Here is a 23,208-nt window from a genome sequence, read left to right on the forward strand (position 1 = left end):
GTCGGGTTACTTAATAATTTTCTTTTCCCTTTCTCTCACCGGCTCTATAGTTGGTTAACAATTTAACTTTAATTTTGGCTGACCAAGGGGTCAGTTTTTCAATGATGAGTCATCCGACCATTAGGTCGGTTTTAACACTTGTGTTTTAAATTTGAAATTTGGGCTTTGAATGGTATACCGGATGTTCTTGCCCCTAGGCGGCTGTGCGCTTGGGTTTACAAGTTAGTTGATTGACTTCGGAAATTTTGTGATACCTAAAAAGGGTATGACTGATTTCTAAGTCGATTAATCACTAAGGTGATTGCCCCAAGCCAAGCGCGCAGCTGGCCACTTGAGCAGCCAGTACTAAATGCAAACGGTCATTTGACCTTTTTGCCATAATCGGATGACTGTTCATGCTACAAATATTACAAGTTGCATGAACTAGGAGGCCAGGTTTGCATTGGTCCGCCTGCTATTCTTTTACTACAATATCAGGCGGTCCTATATTTTCCAGGCGGCCCTATGTGCCTAGCCCATTTCAAATGGGTTTCTGAGGCTTGGTTATCCTACTCAGGCCAATTTTAAAATTGGCCGTCTGTGTAGGTTGATGGCCTTACTTTAGTTATCTAATTATACTTAATGTCCGTTTGCCCCTATTTAGAGGACTTGTATAATTTCGAGAAGTAATCTAAGTTAGAGCTCCAGTTGATTGCCGGCTGATGTGTCGAACATCCGGTTTTCGTTGTCTTGGTCGTTCTTTAGATTACCCTGGTCAGACGGCTATGAGTTGACCAATCAGGTCGTTCAATTTTTGTCGTCTGTATATACTGGTAGAGCAACCGATAGAATTCCCTCTGCGACGATAACACCCGGAGGGGCGTCGTCGGACGCCATATTTCACATTGGAGCAGGGGAATTTATAAAATGTGTAACCATCCGGCCACTGGCCTCATGTCTCTTTCAAAAGACGGTTATATAGCCACTAAAACTTTTTGTGCTTAGTTTATTATCTGGCCATTGGCCTCACGTTATTTGGACGTTAGTGTTTAACTTCCAATTTTAATCTTAATTTATTAGGCGGAGGTGTACCGTCTGTATATCAAACAGGCGGCACACATGATAGGGCACATGTATACAAAGGAATAGATAACATAATTTGGAAACAGAAAGCAGCTTTTTCATTGATAGGCTTTCTATTTACAAAAATTTACAACACTTAGAAGTATTACTTTTTGAGATTGTCTACATTCCAAGTTCTGGGTAGCCGCCTACCGTCTGGTGTCTCCAGGCGGTAGGTGTCGTCTCTGACTTCCTCATAGATTCGGTAGGGGCCTTCCCAATTAGGAGTCAGCTTTCCAAGCTCATTCGCCCTACTGGTTGCCTCCATTTTGCGTAACACAAAGTCCCCAACTTTCAAAGGGCGCTTGTGTACTTTCTTGTTGTAGGCACGAGTCATTCCCAGACGGTAAATCTCATGACGCAAGGCGGCATTGCCCCTACGCTCCGGGAGTGAGTCCAATACTAGCCGCATGGCCTCCCAGTTTGCCTCTTCATCGTATAGCATGACTCGTAGAGTCGGCTCATAATGCTCGATGGGCATGAAGGCTTCAGCACCGTAAACCATGAGAAATGGGGTTTCGCCGGTTGCTCCCTTTGCAGTTGTCCGGATGGCCCATAGGACATGAATTAATTCTTCTGCCCATAAACCTCCGGCTCTTTCAATTTTCTTTTTAATGCCGTCTGAGATAAGTTTGTTGAAGGCTTTAAATTGGCCGTTTGCTTGGGGTCGGCCGACTGATGCAAAAGAATTTGAGATCCCTTGATCTCCCAACTAAATTTTGAGCTGAGGCGTCTCAAAATGAGGGCCATTATCAAACACCATAGGCATGGTACCCCAAACCGGGTGATAATGTTCTTCCATATGAAAGAAATGACATCCTTGGTCTTGATGTTTTTGAACGCCTCCGCCTCCACCCACTTGGTGAAGTAATCCACAACCACTAAGATATAGCGCTTTCCACCTGGAGCAGGCGTGTAAGGACCCAGAATGTCCATGCCCCATTTAGCAAACGGGACTGGGCTGTGGATTTTCGCCAAGTCAGTAGCCGGACGATGGATTAGCTTGCCAAATTTTTGAAACTTGTCGCATTTTTAACCATCTCCATGGTGTCTGACTCCAGATTAGGCTAGAAGTAATGCCGCCTGGCTCTGACGGCTAAGGATCTGCCGCCTACGTGAGAGGCGCAGTATCCCGCACGCAAATATTCGAGAACTTCCCTCCCTTTCTCGGGGGTAACACACTTCAGTAGAGGCTTCAAGAAACCTACCTTGAAGAGTTCTCCGTTTCTTAACTCAAAGTTTGCAGCTCGCTTCTTCATGACGGCCGCGTCTTGCGGTGAATCAGGAAGCGTGCCGTCTGTCAGATATGCCCGGATGCCTTCCATCCAGGTGGGGCTTCGGTCAAGAATTCCAATGGGTTCCTCATATATACTTATTGACCGAGGCGTATCACAGCAGGCGGAGGATGCCAGTTTGGACAACGCATCCGCCTGATTGTTCTCATATCTGAGCACTTGATTTAGGTGGAATTCTTCAAGTGTCCCAGTCTCTTCTTTGACCGCCTAAAGATACTTGATCATAGCCGGATGGGTGGCTTCATACTCACCTTGGTACTGGCTAACGACCAATTGCGAATTAGAGTAGGCGTCAATTTTGGTTGCTCCTGCCGCCTTGCACATGCGGATGCCGGCTAGCAGAACTTCATATTACGCCTTATTGTTTGAGGCCTGGAACTTGAACTGTAGTGCATACTCAAATTTGTCCCCCTCAAGGGACTCAAAAATAATTCCTACACCACAACCGTTCATAGTGGAGCTCCCGTCCACGTACACTTTCCAAACCTGATCAGTATTGTTCGGTGGAACCGTTCTTGTCATTTTGACAATGAAGTCGGCGAATGCCTGACCTTCACTGCCTTTCTTGGTTCATAAGTGATTTCTAGACTTTGAATTTCAATAGCCCATTTAAGCATCCTATCGGATGACTCCAAAGTTGACATAGGCCGCTTGAGGGGTTGATCTGTGTATATCACAATCGGATGCGCCAAGAAGTATGGTTTCAACTTCTTGACTGCCATGTAAAGGGTGAGGCCAAAATTTTCAACCATGGGGTACCGGAGCTCAGCATTTCTGAGTACATGGCTAATGAAATAGACCGGGAGCTAGATGCCGTCTCTTTCAGCAAGGAGGACGACATTAAGGGCATGGTCTGAGATGGCTAAGTACATGTATAACGTTTCTTTGGGTAGAGGGCTAACTAGCCTTGGAAAAGAGTGCAAGTGTTCTTTTAACTTTTGAAAGGCCGCCTCAGCATCATCCCCTTATTCAAATCTGGTCTTCTTCCTGAATGCTTGGAAGAAATAAAGGCATTTGTCACCTGACCGGCTGAGAAATCTTCCCAATGCTGCCAGGCAACCAGTTAGTTTCTGAACTTCCTTGACAGTGCGGGGTGACTTCATGTCAACTACCGCCTGTATCTTCTCGGGGTTAGCCTCTATCCCTCTTTGATTAATCAGGAATTCGAGAAACTTCCCAGACTCAACACCAAAGACGCATTTCTTGGGATTTAACATAACCTTATGCCGCCTGAGTGTGGTGAAGGTTTCTCGGAGATCAGCAAGGTGATCTGTCTGGAGCTTGGATTTGACTATCATATCATCAATGTACGCCTCTACGTTCCTTCCGATTTGATTAATGAAGACTGTATTAATCATTCGTTGGAAAGTAGTAGGCGTATTCTTCAAACCAAACGACATCACAGTATAGCAAAATAGCCCTTGATCAGTGACGAAGGTCGTCTTCTCTTGATCTTTTTTCCACAAGGGTATCCGATGGAAGCCAGAATAAGCATCCATGAAACTCATCAAGGCATGGCCGGCTGTAGAGTCGACAAGACTGTCGATCTTTGGGAGCGGATAACTGTCCTTTGGACATGCCTTGTTGAGATCTGTGTAATCAACACACATGCGCCAGGTTCCATTCGGCTTCTTTACAAGCACAACATTCGCCACCCAATCAGGGAAGTTACATGGCCGTATGAACCCAGCGTCTAGCAGCTTTTTAACTTCGACAGCTGCTGCCTGACTTCTTTTCTCGCCATGATTTCTTTTCTTTTGCCGAATGGGCTTCTTTTTTGGATCCACGATGAGTTTGTGGACAGTGAGATCCGGGCTGATGCCTGGCATCTCTTCCACCTTAAAGGCAAAGATGTCTTAGAATTCTTTCAGCAGGAGGTGCAAGCTTGCACCTAGCCTTTCAAAGGCACCCGTCCCCACCTTAACAGTTCGTTCTGGATGGATGTCGTCCAGAGGAATATCAACATGCTCACCATCTGGCTGGGGACGGAGATCATCTGACCATTCCCCGGTCAGTGATTGCTATTTCTTCTCTTTCTTCACCTCCACCAGTTGTTCAATTTTCCTTTTCTTTGCGGCTGCTGGAGGGGGTGAATCAGGGTCATTGACATCGTCAAGGTCTATTGGCTCCTTCGATTGACTGGCTGCAGCAGCAGTCGGCTTGACGTCTGAGAGATAACACTCCCTTGCCGTCTTCTGATCCCTGTTAAGGGAGCCAACAGAGCCATCATCCTTTATGTACTTAAGAAGCATGAGAGCTGGGATGATGACGGCCTTGCACTCGTTCAGAGTGGGTTGGCCAAGAATAATTTTGTAGGCGGTTAGCTCTTTAACCACCAGGAACCAGACGACCATGTGTCGCCTTTTCCCTTTCTCCCCCAGCCAGATGGGTATATCAATTTGTCCGACTAGGTGCACGACCCCTCCACCAAAGCCAACTAATGGATGGGAGACGTCGCGCAGATTGTCCAGCTTGTAATTAAGTCTGGACATACACTTTTAGCTGATGAGATCAGAGGAGCTACCCATGTCTATTAGGATCCGGCCAACCAGCTGGTTGGCGACCTTGCATTCAATTACGACTGGGTCGTCATGCGGTCGGCGCACTTTACCCCGGTCCTTCTCAGTGATGAGGACGTCCGGGAATGTTCCACTCGAGGACGCCTGTCCATCATCAACTGAATGGATCATCCTCTTCAGATGATCCTTGGTGCCCCGAATGGTCGGGCCACCGCTTGCGAATCCGCCTGCTATAGTGTAGACTAGATCCTTATCGGTATCAAAGCTACTAGTAGGCTGGACAATTTTTGACGACTGCCCCGGATTTGTCTTAGAAGTCGCTTTAGACTTCAAGACATAGGACTTCAGCAAGCCCTTGTCAGCCAGACGGTCCAACGTCTGCTTGAGACTATAGCAGTCGTTGGTGTCATGGCCCACTTCCTGATGGAAGTTGCAGAATTTATTCTTGTTCCGCGACTGAACGGAACTCTTCATAGGATTCGGTTTCTCAATGGTCAGCCAGTCCTTCACCTCTGTAAAGATGGTGTAACATTCTATTGAATTCATACCGTGAAATATACGGTTTGAATTCTTTCTTTTTCTTCTTGGACGGATGGTCAGGTTCCTCAACCGCCCAAACTTCTTTTCTCTTTTTGCTCCCTTCAGCTTTCTAAGCCGGCTAACTAGACCGACTCTCTTTTTGTTTGTCGGACTTCTTAGAGTCCGACTGATGGCTGGACGAGAAGAGGTCGGTGGCTTAAATAAAGCTCTCTGCCTCTATCAACGCCTCTTGAAGGGTGAAAACCCTCTTTCAGACAAGGTCGAACTTAAAGGTCGACCCGTCCTTCAATCCCTTGAAGAAGTCTGTATAGGCTACCTCGTCAAACAACCCTTGGATTTGAATTCTCACCGGGTTGAACCGCCTAACATAGGAGCAAAGTCCTTCTTTATCTCCCTACCGGATGGTGCTCAAGTCGAGACTTGTTTTCTTGGCAGGGATGTTCATTAAGAAGTTGGAGGCAAACAGGAAGGCAAGCTTCCTGAAGCTGTCAATGCATCCGGTTGGCAAGTTGCCAAACCATTGTTGGGCGATGCCCTTCAATGTAGCCGGGAAGCACCGGCACCACATAGCATCCTCCAACCCCTGCATGTGCATGAGGTTGGAGTAGGCCATGAGGTGGTCCTCCGGGTTAGTGGTATCGTCATAAGCACCCACCAACACATTCTTAACCTTGGCCGGCTGTGCGGCCTCGGTTATCTCCTTGGTGAACGCAGAAGTTTGTTCACCAAGTTTGAGCAGACGGAGTCGGTAGTCCAAAGGTTGGACATTGTATGCCGCTTGACCCCCAAAGAGGGTCAGTTGCATGAAGTGAGGAGAATACGGACCGTAGACCATGGGGGGTACGTACGGTGCATTCCCGATCATCTGAGGGCTAAAATGGACGGTATTACCGCCTGTATGGCTCTCATGCAAAGATTAAGTATTCCTCGCAGATGTATTCTTGAAGCTGGTTGGAAAGCTCGAGGTAGAGGCTGACTCAGACAGCTGTCGACTCCGATTTAGCTCGATGACATGCCGAGCGTCGGTGTAAGTCTTCTTGGTGCCATCCGGCTCAACAGCACGGATGACCTTCCTTGTGCCCGTCTGGGTCAGATGGATCTTCGACCAGTCAATGGCAGGCACAGCCTTATCCTTGGGGTGTGGAATAGGTTTCCTGTCTTTGACTGACTTCTTCCTCGCAGTTCGAGGAGACTTCTTGGCCGACTGACCCTTGCTAGAGCCAGCCGTTTTATTTTCGATCAGGTCCTTGGTCTTACCCTTGAAACTCGTCATGAATTTCATGAGCTCATCTCTGGTGACTGGAGCCTAACCTCTTGTCGACTGGAGCCTACTTGTACCGGCATGGTTTTCACCTCGTTCCAGAGTGTCTCTGGGGCGGATGCGCTTAGTGATGAGTAAGCCATCTTTGGCAATGTAAAGACCTCCGGCTGGTTAGCCTTGGGGTCAGGAGGCGGTATAGACTCTTGAACCATCCTTGAGGTACTCTCCCCACAAACAACGCCAAATGTTTTTGGTGTTTTTGTCCCTCACGAGAGTTACAGCTCGACGACTGATCCGACCGCGCCTATACCTTTAAAACAACAGAGACTCCGGGTGTTTGGAGCTCCACCTCCGACGATCAAGTTAGTACTTAAATATGAGTGGGAGAAGGTGCGGAAAATGAAATGAGATCTTCTCGGATTCCGAGATCAGAAGATTTCTCTGATGTGAGAGAATGTAGGGTAGGTGTAATAAATGATTGAATGTGTCCCCAAAATGGGGGAATATCTCCCTATTTATAGAGTCGTTGGGAATTATGCCTTTACGTAGGTCATGTGACCTAGATTTGGTGGGCTGCCCCCGTTTTGGCGGCTTTTTGGGGAATTGGGCCTTTGAAGGCCGCCATTTCCTTCTCTTGACAGTGGATTCCATGTGTCATCTTGCTAGTGGCCCGATTTAGACCAATACTGGGCGGACACGTGTCCTGCTTTCATTAGGCCACGTGGTGGTGTAATTTTACCCAAAACACTAGGTATAGAAAATCTGATTTTCTTAGTTAATTATTGGTGAATAATTGGTATTTAATTAATTAATTATTTTATATTATTTACACAATTATTTTTATTCCTTAAACTGAGCAAAAATCTTCCTAAATACTACTAAGGGAATCCGAAAATCTGAGCTATGGAAAGCTCAAGATTTTCGGCCCTCTTGTATTATTTTGGGGGAAATTATTTTGGTAAATTGTATTTTTAATTATCTCCCAAAAATCTATTATTTTCCTTAATTATATTTTTCCATCTTCTTAATATTTTATCATCATATTTTCTTACCTTTATTCCTCTTGATTATTTCCCAAGTAATCTTCCTTGCCATATTATTTTTCATGACAAATATACCTTCCATATTTTATTATACACAATCACCTTAATATCAAAACTTTCCATATTTCTTTCATTCACTTCTCCAAGTAATTCCATAAACCCTACTTGCCATAATTTTTCCCACATTCTCTTGCATGAGCTAGCCTATAAATACCCCTCCATACTTCTCACATTCTTCACACCAATTCTCTTCTTTTCTTCTCCTCTTTTTACACAAATCATCCCATTTATCTTTGAAGCCAATTTTTGGGCACTTCTGGTCAGTTTTTAGGGTATTGACATTTCACAAAAGATTGTTCCTCTCAAAAAATCCTTGAGGTTAGGCTCAAGAATCACCCAATTCAGAGTTATATCGAAGGAGTTACAGCCTCTGCTAGTTCTGCCTATTCTTTCCAACGCAAATCCAATTCTTCTATTTTCCTTGGTTTCTTCTCTTTTCTTCTTTTCTCTTATTCAATTATTATTATTATTATTATTATTATTATTATTATTATGGGGGATTTATAAAAATTATTATGAGTAGTTTAATTATATAAAATCAGATTTTAATGATGTTTATGAAAATTAATTTAAAAGGTTCATGTACATATAGTTGGGGGTTTTTAATTTAATTATTGTGATTTTTGTTAACCTTATATTGATTAAGGTTATATTTATTTGTAGGGTGTGTTCGATCAAGATTCTTGAGGTTCCTTTTGTGTGTTTTTGCTAAGCAAGGATCAAGGTACGTTAGGTGGCTAGATACCTTGAAAGTGATTGGTTTGAATGAGCATGTTTGAATGATTTTATGATGATTGAATTAAATTGAATTGAATTATGATTTATGAAATAAAAGCATGTTTAAACAAATTGGATTTGATAAATAAATTGGAGTATTGATTTTATATCATGTTTTAAATAATTAAAATTATTATTCATGTTTAAAAGGTTTGATTTTGAAAGCATGTGGAATTAAATAAAAAGGAGTTTGAATTATTATTATTAAAAGTTAGAATTATTGGATTGAAAGAGGATTTATTGAATTATTATTATTAATGCTTTACAAGCATGTTGGTAATCCCACTATGCGGATTTGGTTTATTGATAAGGCCTTGGACTTTGTATGACCGGGTCTTTCCTCAAGAATAGCCTTGTAATATAAGGAGACTAGCTTGGGGGGTGTGCACACTTGGGTGAGGAATTGGTTCTAAAGGATTGGATTTTAAAGAGGAATTGGTTTATTGAATTGACTATTGATATTAATTATTGAAATTGGTTTTGGAATTTTGAGTTGGAATTATTGGTTAAATTACTGGAAAGGATGGAATTGATTTCAAAAGTATGTTTGCTAATAAATTGATTTTAATTATCTTACACTTATCGTACTTAGCATATTTTGCTAATCCGTATTTCTTGTTTTGTTTTGGTTCGCCCTATTTACCTTAATGGTAAGCAGTGTTGACTAATTTCAGGTGGAGTCAATAATTGAGCGTATGGAGTCTCGAGAATGGTTTCGCCTAGATTAGGAAATGTTGGTTTTTATGTTTATCTCTGAGTACTCATGACAATGGTTACTATTTATAGTCTATGATTAATAAGAGAAGACTATTGAAGTTTTCCGCTGCAAAGTATTGGTTTTGTTTAGTAAGTTTGAGTAGCCTTGTGTAATCACGCGGCAGTAATACGCCTAAGTCTATCTCTACGGTATAATTATATGTATTATACTAGTATTTCCGTAGAGGGAGATTTGGGGGTGTTACATGGATAGTTCTCTCAGATTATCCGTTGCAGGGTGAAATGTTGTACTCATCTTCAATGTCGTACCAAAGTTTTCCTGGATGCTTTTCCAGAATTTCGAAAGAAACCTAGAATCCCTATTAGAAACGATATCCTTAGGAACTCCATGTAGCCTCACAACATTCTTAATGTAAGCCTTCACAAGTTGTTCCATTTTCCAGGTCTCCTTCATTGGTATAAACATTGCTGATTTGGTAAGTCTATCCACTACAACCAAGATGGTATCATTCCTATTCCTAGATTTAGGTAAGGTAGTGACAAAATCCATCGAGATACAATCCCACTTCTAAGCCGGGATCTCGAGTGATTGCATCGTTCCCTAAGGTCTCTTATGCTCTATTTTAACTTTCTGACAAGTTAGGCACTTAGCTACAAATTTTGCTACTTCTTTCTTCATCTTGGGCCACCAATACACCTTTTTCAAGTCTTTGTAAATCTTATCCCCTCCTGGATGTATTGAATATGGTGTATTATGTCCCTCTTCCATCAACTTTTTCTTTAACTCCTCACATTTATGTGGTGCCTACCACCTCCCTTTAAATCAAATACTTCCATCATCATGGATTTTGAAATAAGTCGCTTTTCCTTATTTAATCTTTTCCCTTATGCAATCTAATTTCACATCCCCTACTTGATTATCCTTAATCTCATCAAATATCTTTGGTTTGATACTCAAATTATTAAGCATCCCTTCCAACGTTCCATGTGGCACTACCTCGAGGTTTAACTTACTCATTTCTGTACATAGTTCGTCTGCCACAACCAAAGCTTTTAGTCCATGAGTTGCTTTGTGACTTAAAGCATCTGCAACTACATTTGCTTTACCCTCGTGTTATTGGATATCTAGTTCATAGTCATTGAAGAATTCTATCCACCTACGTTGTCTCATGTTTAAGATTGATTGTGTGAAAAAGTATTTCAAACTCTTATGGTCTGTGAATATTCTACATTCCATTCCATATAAATAGCGTCTCCATATCTTCAATGCAAACACTACAACAGCAAGTTCTAAATCATGAGTAGGGTAATTAACCTTATGTTTATTCAATTGTCTTGATGCATATGCAATCACTTTTCAATGTTGCATCAACACACATCCAAGCCCATTCTTCGATGCATCACCATATACATCATAAGAACCACTTCTATCAGGCAAGGTCAACACAGGTGCCGTTGTCAAACTCTTTTTCAAAGCTTGAAACGCTTCCTCACACTTATCACACCAAATGAACTTAGATCTTTCTTCTTCAACGGAGTCATAGGTTAGCTATTTTCGAGAAATCCTTCACGAATTGCCTATAATATCCTGCTAAACCAAGAAAAATTCAAAAATGCTACACATTCTAAGGATACAAATTCCTCGACACATTCTTAGGTGTAGGCCACTCTTTTACTGCTTCAATCTTTGCAGGATCTACCTCCACTCCATCCTTGGATACAAAATGTCTAAAAAATGCCACCATCTCTAACCAAAACTCTATAAACATCCAAATGTGTCTCCCCAAAACCAAACCCAGTGATGAATACCTTTCACGTCATTTGATTATCGAACAAGGTGAAAGTGTGGAAAATCTAGTGATGTGGTTGTTTTTATTAAAATATCTTTCTTTCTGTTTTCGAAAATATTTCTTTTTCTTACTCTATTTATAAAATAGCCAGTCCGATTTAGTTTGGTCCATGATAAAGGTCCAATAATAGTGTAGTTGGATTGGGCACGAAAAGAGTTTTCCAATGATATATTATAAGCCCAATTCTGATAAATAATGAGGAAGTTATGGATTAAATTAGATTTGGCCCAAAATGATTTTACATGTGGCCCGATGATCTAGAGGAGGGCTCATTAATTATTATTCCTAAAGTTATTAGGATTGATTATAATCTTCTAGAATATTTTGAAGGTTCTTTTAAATTCTAATGGAATTAGGATTGATAATTATATTTTAAAGAGTTTTATTTTGAATAAAATATGTGATTTGGCACAAATATGATTTTAATCTACTTAACGCGAAATTAGCTGCTTAATCGTATTAAGAAGATGATTACGCGTACAAAACGCGTTTTAATTTATACTTAGCGCGAGACGACAAATCTGTAGCCTGGCGCTAACATCCGTCGCCTGGCGCTAATCCTGTCGCCTGGCGCTGATGTCTGTCGCCTGGCGACAGATGCTAGTTTTATTCCGAATAGGACTTGATTTGTTTCCGGACTAGTTTTATATAAATAGGGGTCGTATTTCCCCATTTTCAACCAACAACCAACAATCACCAATCATCTATTCTCTTCTCTCTCTTTAAGCTAGAAGCTTATTCTCTCTCTATTCTTTTTCTAAACCTTCCCCTCCTACAAAATTCCACATTCACGAGTTCTAGACACACCTAGCCAAGTTCGAAGTTGTCTTCGCCTTAGACGTGAAAGGTTTATAATTTCTGAGGATTTGGTCCAAATCCTATTTCAATTATTTAATTATTGTTTGTTTATTATTTTCCTTGAAGTTACTAACGCGTGTATTTTGTTATTAGAAATAGATACGAGGCATCCAAGTAAGTAATTTAATTGTTATTCTTTATAGAAATCATGCTTTAATTATTTTGATTCCTAGTATCATGTTAGGATGTCTTTATGATTCATAGTATGATGTTTAGGGTAATTACTAACATTTCTAATATCATGTATGTTTCAAGTATCATGTTTAGGTTGCTTCCTATTCTTTCTTATATCATGTTAGTATCATGTTAGGGATAAAGCTTTGATCTTTAATGCTTAGTGACATGCTAGGATTTGTTATTAATCTTGTTAGTATCATGCCTAGGATCTTGCTAATATTATTATGCTTTGAGATTGAGAATATTATTATTATGATGATGATTGTTATTATTATGTTGCTTGATATATATTGTTTTTATTGCTTGATCGCGCCCTCTCTTGCAGGTTTAAAGGGAATTTATACTTGTAATCACGCTTAATAAGATAATTAATAATCTTATTTAGGCTAATATGATTATAATTCAAGTGATCTCCAATAATAGCTTTGTTTGTGAATTAAATTCAACCAACATAGATAAACAAGTTTAGGGTTAATCTATTGATTGCATGTTAGTCAGAAAGCGCACATGAATACAAGAAGAATAAAGTAGAGGCCTATTTAGGGCAGGTTCAATCTCTTTTAGGTTGGATTTGTACCTTCATCCCCGAACTTCCAGTTATGGTTCCAGACCTATTGGAGTTAGCAATCTCCTGGATCGTTAAGGGGTGTAACCTTCACCCTGTGAACGGTTTACAAGTTCCTAAAAACTTGTTGGCGACTCTTTTACTCTAGCTTCATTCCCTTTGGACGCCACCTTGCTTAAGTGTATGATAACAGTGGGGCTCAAGTGTGGGATGCTTGAAATATTCCCTACAGTTTTTTGGTGACTCCGCTGGGGAGGATTTCTATTTTAATTCCTAAAATTTATTTTGGCAATAATTTAGAATAAGTGGATGAGACTCGAAAAGTTCTAAGTATTTCATGTGCGTAATTTTGATTACCATTATTGGCATATGCATAAAAAGGTTCGCATTGGAAAGACCATCCGTAATGCGTTAAAAACATTGGATCTTACACGTAGGAAATTTGGGAAATATCTTTCACAACTAAAATCGAAATAACGCTGCGAAAACTGGAAAATTCAAGAACAGAAAGCTGCTGAGGCATGTAGAAACTAGCGCTGAGAAAACAGCGCCATCGCCAAGCGATGGCTCTGTCGCCTGGCGACAGTAATTGTCGTCTGGCTACAGTGCCATAGGCTGGCGACAGGCACTGTTGTCTCGCACCGAGTTCTTCCAATTCCGAGCCAGAAATCTACCTTCTTGTTTCGACCAGTTCTAGTACTGTTTACTCGGTTTTACTTCCTAATTGAGTTTTTTCCCTTTTTTCCAAAACCCATATGTGTTCTACATATGGCCATAACCCTCTGGGAATTCACACTCCATCTACCCAATCGAACGCTCCTGGCAATGAAGGGTACATCCGAGTTTGTTGAATTCACCAAACCGTGGAAGGGAGTTTAACTCGCGGGGTCCTATCCACTCGCGCCAACCCTTCCAAAGGTAAGGATTCCGCGCGGTGCATTCGGACTCATAACCATGGACCCTCTTTGACTAACGCATATCCTTGAACTTTAGAGAACTAGAGCCATGGTTAGGTTGCAAACTCATTGCATCATATTGTGACTATTTGACTACTTGTGCATTATTTGCTTGTGCATAGCCTATATGTGTTTACACTAACCGTTTGTTTGACTTGTGAATGAGTCTAAATGAAATAATTAATGACTAAAGGACTTTGCTAAATTAATTAATTAATTAATTAATATAAACGATTAAAGTCTAAATAAATTGATCGAACTTGACTTAGTACGACTTTAGGCTTGTCCCTTTGAAGTAAAAATACTGAAAATAGTCCCAAACCAATGTTCCAGCAATGGCGCGGAGGTTTGGACCGTAGCGCCACGCGCTAGTGATTAGCGCCAAGCATCAATGTTGTCGTCTGGCGCTGTTCCTTAGCGTTTGGCGACAGTCTTGTTGCTCCGGCGACAGTCCATGTTTTTGCTCGAGTCTTCACAACGAGTCTAATTAATCAATTACTTAATCAGTTTATTAATGACAGTAGTCATATTTAGTCCTTAATTGAGTTTAAGCACGTAGTCACATGGTCATGACACGAGTCAAACCTGTCATCTACACTCACTAGTCTTAGCACACGCTTTGTGTATATGTCATTATGACCATGTCTTAGGTTCATGCATGAGTCGTTATTTCCGTCATTCTCCCATATTTCTCTTTCACCCATATCATTCTTCTTTTCCTTCCATGTTCTCTTCCCATCTATTGCATGTTGAATAGAGCTTGAATAAAAAAAAATAAAAAAGAAAAAAAAAATTACCCCTAACTTCCCTTTCCGCAACACTAGATTGAGGAGAGAAGAATGTTGAACCAAGACAACACGTTTTATTAAAGTATCACTCTTTGATAGAAGAGAAAGGGTCGTAATAATGGCTAGTGAAGAAGAAGTTTTCTTAAGTAATACCGGGGAAAATTTGTCAAGTCTAGAAGAGGACGTTCATGAACTATGCAATACTGTTGTCATGCTTATGGGTGCAATAGAAGGACTAGCAAACCGGATAATGGTTATTGAACAAGGTTCTCATTGTCAAGACCGAAAGGACAAAAAGGAGGGTCACTATTTTCCTCTTCCTCTCGCCTAGGATTTAATGAAAAACTCAATACTCCTAAGCCAAGGGCAAAACGGACCATTGATGAATACACACCAATAGGAATAACTTATAGCGAAGCTTTCAACTACCTCCAAGGCCAAGGTCTTATTCACCCTATTGGTCCAATTCCAGATCCAGTACCTGAGAGACGGTCTTCCAATTGGGACCTAAAATCCTATTGCCAATATCATAGAGGCCATGGTCACACCACTGAAGAATATTTCGCCCTCAAGGATCGTATTCAAGACCTCATTGATTCAAATTTCCTTCATGTTCCTCCAATCAACAAGAAGGCCAAGATTAGTAGCAATAACAACAGTGGCTGGAAAAGAAAGAGGAACGACCATCCTTCTTCTTCCGAAAACACCTACTCTAGTAACAATGTTGGTACCTTTGACCTCAATGAGGTCTTAGCCATGGATAATCAAGGACCTAGAAAGCAACTAAGAAAGGAATTCACTCCTATTGGGATTAGCTATGATACTGCTTTCGATCGACTCCATGCCAAGGGACTCATTACTTCCATTGGACCTATTCAAGATCCCCCACCCGAGAAGAGGTTGCCTAGTTGGGATCCAAATGTACACTGCAAGTACCATCAAGGTAGGGGTCATACTACTGAGAGCTGTTAGAAGCTAAAAGAGGTCATCCAATATCTAATTGATAATAACAAGCTTCCCACACCTCTAAATGGCAAGAGGACTGGGTGATAATAAAACAAAAGACACGAGGCGAGCTTCAACGACAAGATTTCGTGACCTCTGTTTTCTATTTTCTTTTATTTTTTCTTGCCCCAATAAGTCTACCATAGGTACCTTTTTATTTTCCTTAGATTTTATTCTGTATAATTTTTACCCTACACTTTTTAAATAAAATGAGCATTTATTTTCTTGCATATGATTATCGCATTGCATTGCAAAAAAAAAAAAAAAAAAATCCACGCCGAACTAAGCACAAGGTATACTAATGATTAGAGGCGCCCCTTGTAGCCATATTATATTACCTTTCACCTTCAAATGTACAATCCTTTCTCGATAAACCACTTTGAGCCTCGTCTAACGATAGACCTTTCTTTCTTCAACCCACATCTATCTAACCTTGAAATAGGATGGTGTGCAACTTATGCAATTTTCAAAGAACAAAAGTTTGAGTAATTTCAAAAAAAATTAAAATAAGCAAAAACAATAAAAGTGTGCATAAGGGCAAGTGTTCCAATGTCTTTGATATGACTATATCTTTGATATGAACACGTCTCAGATTGCGTCTCTTATCGAGTGCTCGGTACCGTGCCTGAGAAACATGAATGCCAAGTGAGTGATAGACCGCATGATCGGGATTGCCCACACTTGTCAAAATAAAAAATGCAAAAAGCAAAAAAGAGAGAGAAAAATATAAATAATAGAGAGTTCAAAAGTGAGGAAATCTCAAGCATGCGAATATAAAGATTTCAAATGCAAGATTGCACACCTTGGGAGCTTTTCTAGGGTCTTGAGCCTTTATCACCTTTCTTCTCTAACCTTTAGCCTAACCACGTTACAACCTCAAAAGACCTCTTTGAGGTATACACACACTTGTGCGAGGTTCGGCTAGAGCTACGTTCGGCCTGATTCCACACGGATACGTAGGCAAGCTCACATCGAGGTGCGGCCGTAATAAAAATGCATTCATATTTACATTCATAATTGATCATATCAAGAGATCTCCTATGCTCATCCCTTTCCATTTAGAGCTAGACTTCGGGGCTTGATCCCTACATCATTAACTTACCCAGCCTAAGAGTCACCATCATTTGACTCTTCTCGAAATAATATTTTTCCATGCTGATAGCCTTTGCAGCCTAACTTTAGTATCGCTTTCACACACGTCACAGATACATGCCCAAACGATACTTCCCTTAGGAACCTTTTGTCACGAAATCTTAACATAACGTTGAAGCCTGCCTTGTCATATCAACATCACTCATTATCATAATTCTTATTGCATCACAAAGTATGAAGTACTTAGCCTCCGTGCCTAAGTTACCTAAATACTTTCATCCAAAATCAACAATTGAAATGGCCTAGGATGTTACACACCCTAAAATACGACATCGACACATACATTTGACTAGGCTCATTCAACATGCACCATCAAACACTTCACTTCTTCCCTTTTGCGTCTTTTTTTTTCGGGAGAAAGTCGGTACCCTCCACAAAAATGACGGAAATTTTTGTTTTTCTGCGTTTTCGAGTCGAATGCACACATAAGTCATGTACACATTGAGTCATAAGTCGACACTCTACACACACGAGTCACATCGAGTTGAGTCGACCTCGAGTCGGTCAATCACATTAAGTCAAGTTTACACCTTGAGTCATGTCAAGTCATATGTGTCAAGCGCTTTGAGTCGAGTCATGATAAGTCATATGTGTATTATGCAATGAATCAAGCAACACTAAGGCTTAGGTCAACCCTAAAAAAAGATGAGCAAAGTCCTATAGTCCAAAATATAAATGCAGGTACGAGCAACCTTTACGAAAGATTTGAAGCAAAAGGACGCAAATGGCTTAGCAAATCAACTAGAGTCGGCCTGATCGCAGTTAGATTGACAATCAGCTTGATTGATTGAGCACTCCCGGATTTTGATCAAGCACCTCGTTGGAATAGTAATTGGCCATAATCACGAATTTCCCAAGATGAAAGATCTCTACGGAAATTAACTTGGACTCGGTAAAATCTTGAAGGATAGGGTTTTCGAAAGAGTTTCAAGGCATGGGAAGCTATCACTTCCAAAGAGCAAGCGAGCAAGAACATTCCCGGATTTTTCGAAAACTGCGAATATAAACGCATGAAATTCTTCCAAGATAAAAGGAGTTTGAGCAAAACTTACATGGATCGGTAAATTAGAGATGAAGAGCTCTAATTTGCAAAGGATTTGAGCAGATTTGGTTGAAAGGAAACGACCAAGTTGAAGGTTCGGAGCGAAACCGAGTAATGAACAGCAGCAGCAGCGGAAATGGAAAAGAAAGGGTTTTTTTATTTCAAAAACCCGACTCTGTCGTCAAACGACAAGATCATCGCCCAACACTGGTCTTTATCGCCTGGCGACGGAGCAAAATCCTGGCGACAGAACGTAACAACATGCGCTGGTGCGGCGACAAGATGCGTGGCCCCCATAAATGATTATGCGGACCTTATGCAGCGATTTTGGGTTCCTTGGCACGCTAGTTAGCCCCTATAAGCAATTTGACATGATAAAGTAATCGGCTCGATTACAATCGCAGTAAGTGATTGACCTGAAAAATGATCGTCTCACTTAGCTTAAAGCGCCTAAGTATTGGCTTATTGCAAGCACCGAAGTAATGGTTCACAAAGAAGCACGTTCATCAAATCTTCGACAATTTTTTCCAAGATTGGATTGTCATCTCAAACTGGAAATGTTTCCAAGCATGGGTTGTCGTGCTCCTTCTCTATTTAGCAAGTTTTTCAAGTTCGGATTGTCATACATTCATCAAATCGTTGGCAATATTTCCGAGATTAGATTGTCATACACCCAGTTCCCTATGGAAAAATTTCCTAAAGGATTGTCGTAGGTCTCTATTCATCTTAACATTTCGGCAAAGGTTCCCCAACGTGGATTGTCATTCATTTCAGTAGTGGCAAATTTTCCCGAGACGGATTGTCAGTAGACTCTTTTTTGCAAATGTTCCAAGACGCGGATTGTCAATTGTGGCAATATTTTCCCAAAAGGATTGTCGCATAATATTGGCAAATTTCCAAGGTGGATTGCTTTCAAGAGTTATATTCCAAGACGTGGATTGTCGATCGTAGCAAGGTTCTTATGACAGATTGTTACGAAGCATTGTCAACTTTTCCCAAATTTAGATTTTGGCAAAATTTTCGAGATACGGATTGTCGCTTCATCGTGGCAACATTTCTTAGGATGGATTGTTATGTGGCATTGACAACTTTTCCTAAATCAGATTGTCTTACATCATTCAAGAGTTGTGTTGGCAACTATTCCTAAAAAAGAGAGGATTGTCATCACCCCCAAGGCATCAATACAACAAGCAAATAGCAAAGTAAAGCACTGATGATCAACAAGCGATGGTCTTCGATAACTTTCCTGGGAAGGTTATCATCATCACAACTGAAGATAGCTACAAGCAGCGGTCTTCGACGATGTCCCAATGTAGAGAGGAGATTGTCTACAGCGGCGAGGTACAGCCGTGGCGAGGTACTGCCACAACCCCTGAAGATGGCGAGGCACAGTCACCTTCAACGATGTCCCAAGGTAAAGAGGAGATTGTCTATAGCGGCGAAGCACAGCCGTGGCGAGGTACTGCCACAATCCTGAAGATGGCGAGGCACAGTCACCTTTGACGATGTTCCCGAGGCACTGTGGAAGATTGTCACAAACAAATGAAGATAGCGAGACACTGTTACCTTCAGATGGCGATCACGAGGCACTGTGGAGGTCGTCACCAACAATAATGTAGCAACAAATCGGTTTAATTCAGAGACGTGTGCTCAACGGTGCAAGATACGCGTTTCTTAACTCTTTAACTAATTAACTAACGCTAGTTTGCAGGTATCGGCGTTACAAGAATGATTTAGGATCACAGAACGTTCTGAATCATTCTCCGTCCCTATCGCTACTTTGACTTTCGTTTTCGAAACTTGCGTTTCTCCAAACTCAATCAAAGTGGGGGCTTCTGTAGACACCCAAATGTGTCTCCCCAAAAACAAATCCAGTGATGAATACCTTTCATGTCATTTGATTATCGAACGAGGTGAAAGTGTGGAAAGTCTAGTGATGTGGTTGTTTTTATTTAAGTATCTTTCTTTCTATTTTCGAAAATATTTCTTTTTCTTACTCTATTTATGAAAATAGCCAGTCCGATTTAGTTTGGTCCATGATAAAGGTCCAATAATAGTGTAGTTGGATTGGGCTCGAAAAGAGCTTTCCAATGATATATTATAAGCCCAATTCCGATAAATAATGAGGAAGTTATGGATTAAATTAGATTTGGCCCAAAATGATTTTACATGTGGCCCGATGATCTAGAGAAGGGCTCATTAATTATTATTCCTAAAGTTATTAGGATTGATTATAATCTTCTAGAATATTTTGAAGGTTCTTTTAAATTCTAATGGAATTAGGATTGATAATTATATTTTAAAGAGTTTTATTTTGAATAAAATATGTGATTTGGCACAAATATGATTTTAATCTGCTTAACGCGAAATTAGCTGCTTAATCGTATTAAGAAGATGATTACGCGTACAAAGCGCGTTTTAATTTTGACTTAGCGCGAGACGACAAATCTGTCGCCTAGCGCTAACATCCGTCGCCTGGCGCTAATCCTGTTGCCTGGCGCTGATGTCTGTCGCCTGGCGACAGATGCTAGTTTTATTCCAAATAGGACTTGATTTGTTTTCGGACTATTTTTATATAAATAGGGGTCGTATTTCCCCATTTTCAACCAACAACCAACAATCACCAATCATCTATTCTCTTCTCTCTCTTTAAGCTAGAAGCTTATTCTCTCTCTATTCTTTTTCTAAACCTTCCCCTCCTACAAAATTCCACATTCACAAGTTCTAGACACACCTAGCCATGTTCGAAGTTGTCTTCGCCTTAGACGTGAAAGGTTTATAATTTCTGAGGGTTTGGTCCCAAATCCTATTTCAATTATTTAATTATTGTTTGTTTATTATTTTCCTTGAAGTTACTAACGCGTGTATTTTTTATTAGAAATAGATACGAGGCATCCGAGTAAGTAATTTAATTGTTATTCTTTATAGAAATCATGCTTTAATTATTTTGATTCCTAGTATCATGTTAGGATGTCTTTATGATTCTTAGTATGATGTTTAGGGTAATTACTAAAATTTCTAATATCATTTATGTTTCTAGTATCATGTTTAGGTTGCTTCTTATTCTTTCTTATATCATGTTAGTATCATGTTAGGGATAAAGCTTTGATCTTTAATGCTTAGTGACATGCTAGGATTTGTTATTAATCTTGTTAGTATCATGCCTAGGATCTTGCTAATATTATTATGCTTTGAGATTGAGAATATTATTATTATGATGATGATTGTTATTATTATGTTGCTTGATATATATTGTTTTTATTGCTTGATCGCGCCCTCTCTTGCAGGTTTAAAGGGAATTTATACTTGTAATCACGCTTAATAAGATAATTAATAATCTTGTTTAGGCTAATATGATTATAATTCAAGTGATCTCCAATAATAGCTTTGTTTGTGAATTAAATTCAACCAACATAGATAAACAAGTTTAGGGTTAATCTATTGATTGCATGTTAGTCAGAAAGCGCACATGAATACAAGAAGAATAAAGTAGAGGCCTATTTAGGGCAGGTTCAATCTCTTTTAGGTTGGATTTGTACCTTCATCCCCGAACTTCCAGTTATGGTTCCAGACCTATTGGAGTTAGCGATCTCCTGGATCGTTAAGGGGTGTAACCTTCACCCTGTGAACGGTTTACAAGTTCCTAAAAACTTGTTGGCGACTCTTTTACTCTAGCTTCATTCCCTTTGGACGCCACCTTGCTTAAGTGTATGATAACAGTGGGGCTCAAGTGTGGGAGGCTTGAAATATTCCCTACAACACTTTGAGAATTTTGCATACAGCTGGTTTGTCCTTAAAGTAGCTAATACCGACCTTAGATGCTCTGCGTAGTCCTCTTTGTTTTTGGAATAAATCAAAATATTATCAATAAATACAACCACAAATTGGTCTAAGAGTGGTTGAAACAATCGATTCATCGAGTCCATAAAAATTGCAGGTGCATTTGTTAACCCAAAAGGCATTACTGTAAACTCATAGTGTCTATATCATGTCCTAAATGCAGTTTTCAGAATGTCCTCTTCCGCAATTCGCAGTTGATGATACCTTGATCTAAGATCAATCTCAGAAAATACTACCGCACCTTTCAGTTGGTCAAACAGGTCATCTATCCTAGGCAAAGGGTATTTGTTATTGATGGTTACTTTGTTCAATTCTTTATAATCAATACATAGCCTCATGCTACCATCTTTCTTCTTCACAAACAATACAGGTGCCCCCTATGTTGATGCACTTGGACGAAAATATCCTTTTTCCAACAAATCTTGCAGTTGGTTCTTCAGTTCATTCATCTCCGCAGGTGCCATCCTGTATGGTGCCATAGAGATAGGTGTTGTTCCAGGCAGTAAGTCGATGGTAAAGTCTATAGTTCTCTTGGGTGGCATCCCTGGGATATCTTCTGGAAACACATCTAAAAACTCCTTTACTACATCAATATCCTCAGGTTTAGACAGTTCCTCATATTCCAAGTTTCTCACACTACAGAAATAGATTGGGTTACCCTTCTTCATTAACTTTGCCAGTTTTAACACAGAAATGATCTTAGCAGGTCTAGGTTTACCATGTCTCCAATGAGTTACGAGCTCTCCCTGAGTCGTTTTCAAATGGATTTTCTGTGACTGACATCGTATTTCAGCATTATAGCGACATAACCAATCCATTCCTAAAATTATGTTAAGATCTCCTAATTCAAATTCAATCAGGTTGGATAAGAATTCCCTACCCTTAATCTTTATAGGCACATCTTTATAGACCCTAGTACAATGAACTACACCCCTAGTTGGAAGTTCTATAGGAATATCTATGTCATCTACAGTTTTCAGACAGTTTGATAGTTTTGGAAGTATAGCTTTAGAAGTGAAAGAGTATGTTGCACCAGAATCAAACAAAACTTCAACAGGAACTGAGTTTATAGAAAATGTACCAGTGATAACATCTTTCGCCGACTCGGCCTCTCGCGAACCCATCACATTAAGCTTTCCTGGTGTTCCACCCTTAACTTGTGTGCTACCTCCATTGGTGTTCTAATTCCCATTCTGAAAACTGCACTCCCTTGTTCACCCGATTCCCGTTGTTAATGTGACCACCTTTTTGTTGATTCCAGTTTTGTCCATTACCCCTAGGTTGATTGTTTCCCTGGTTTCCCTTTTTTCTTAGAAAAATACTCATATGCCCTGTGCCCTTGCTTATTGCACAGGTTACAAGTGACCAGGTTACTCTCACAGTCTTTCCCCGGGTGGTTGTTGGAACATCTCTTACAATAGTATACTCTTTGGTTACGATCTCCAGGTTGGTTCCTATTTTCCTAAGGAAAATTTCGCTCAACTTAGTTAAATAGCCTGAAAGTTATTACCCTATTTTCCTATTATTCAGAAAGTTATTACCCTGATGGTTGGTAAATAGCCTAATTTAATAATTTTACCAAAGATCCTAAATTTATGTGATTTTTCGGGCCTTATTTTTATAATTGAATCAAAATTGGTTGCTAATGTTTTGCAGATCGTT

The 23,208-nt window shown here is 40.3% G+C and overlaps 1 protein-coding gene across 1 annotated transcript; it reads right to left on the reverse strand.

Moving 5' to 3' along the window:
* Positions 1-21,923: 21,923 nt before the first annotated feature.
* LOC145571160 (uncharacterized) lies at positions 21,924-22,670 on the reverse strand. Its single transcript, XM_081630237.1, has one exon. It carries the CDS (start codon positions 22,668-22,670, stop codon positions 21,924-21,926), a length of 747 nt encoding a protein of 248 aa, XP_081486363.1.
* Positions 22,671-23,208: the final 538 nt, after the last annotated feature.

The sequence above is a fragment of the Chenopodium album genome, chromosome 12 (genome assembly GCF_948465745.1).
Source record: "Chenopodium album chromosome 12, dcCheAlbu1.1, whole genome shotgun sequence".
Classification (NCBI taxonomy): domain Eukaryota; kingdom Viridiplantae; phylum Streptophyta; class Magnoliopsida; order Caryophyllales; family Amaranthaceae; genus Chenopodium; species Chenopodium album.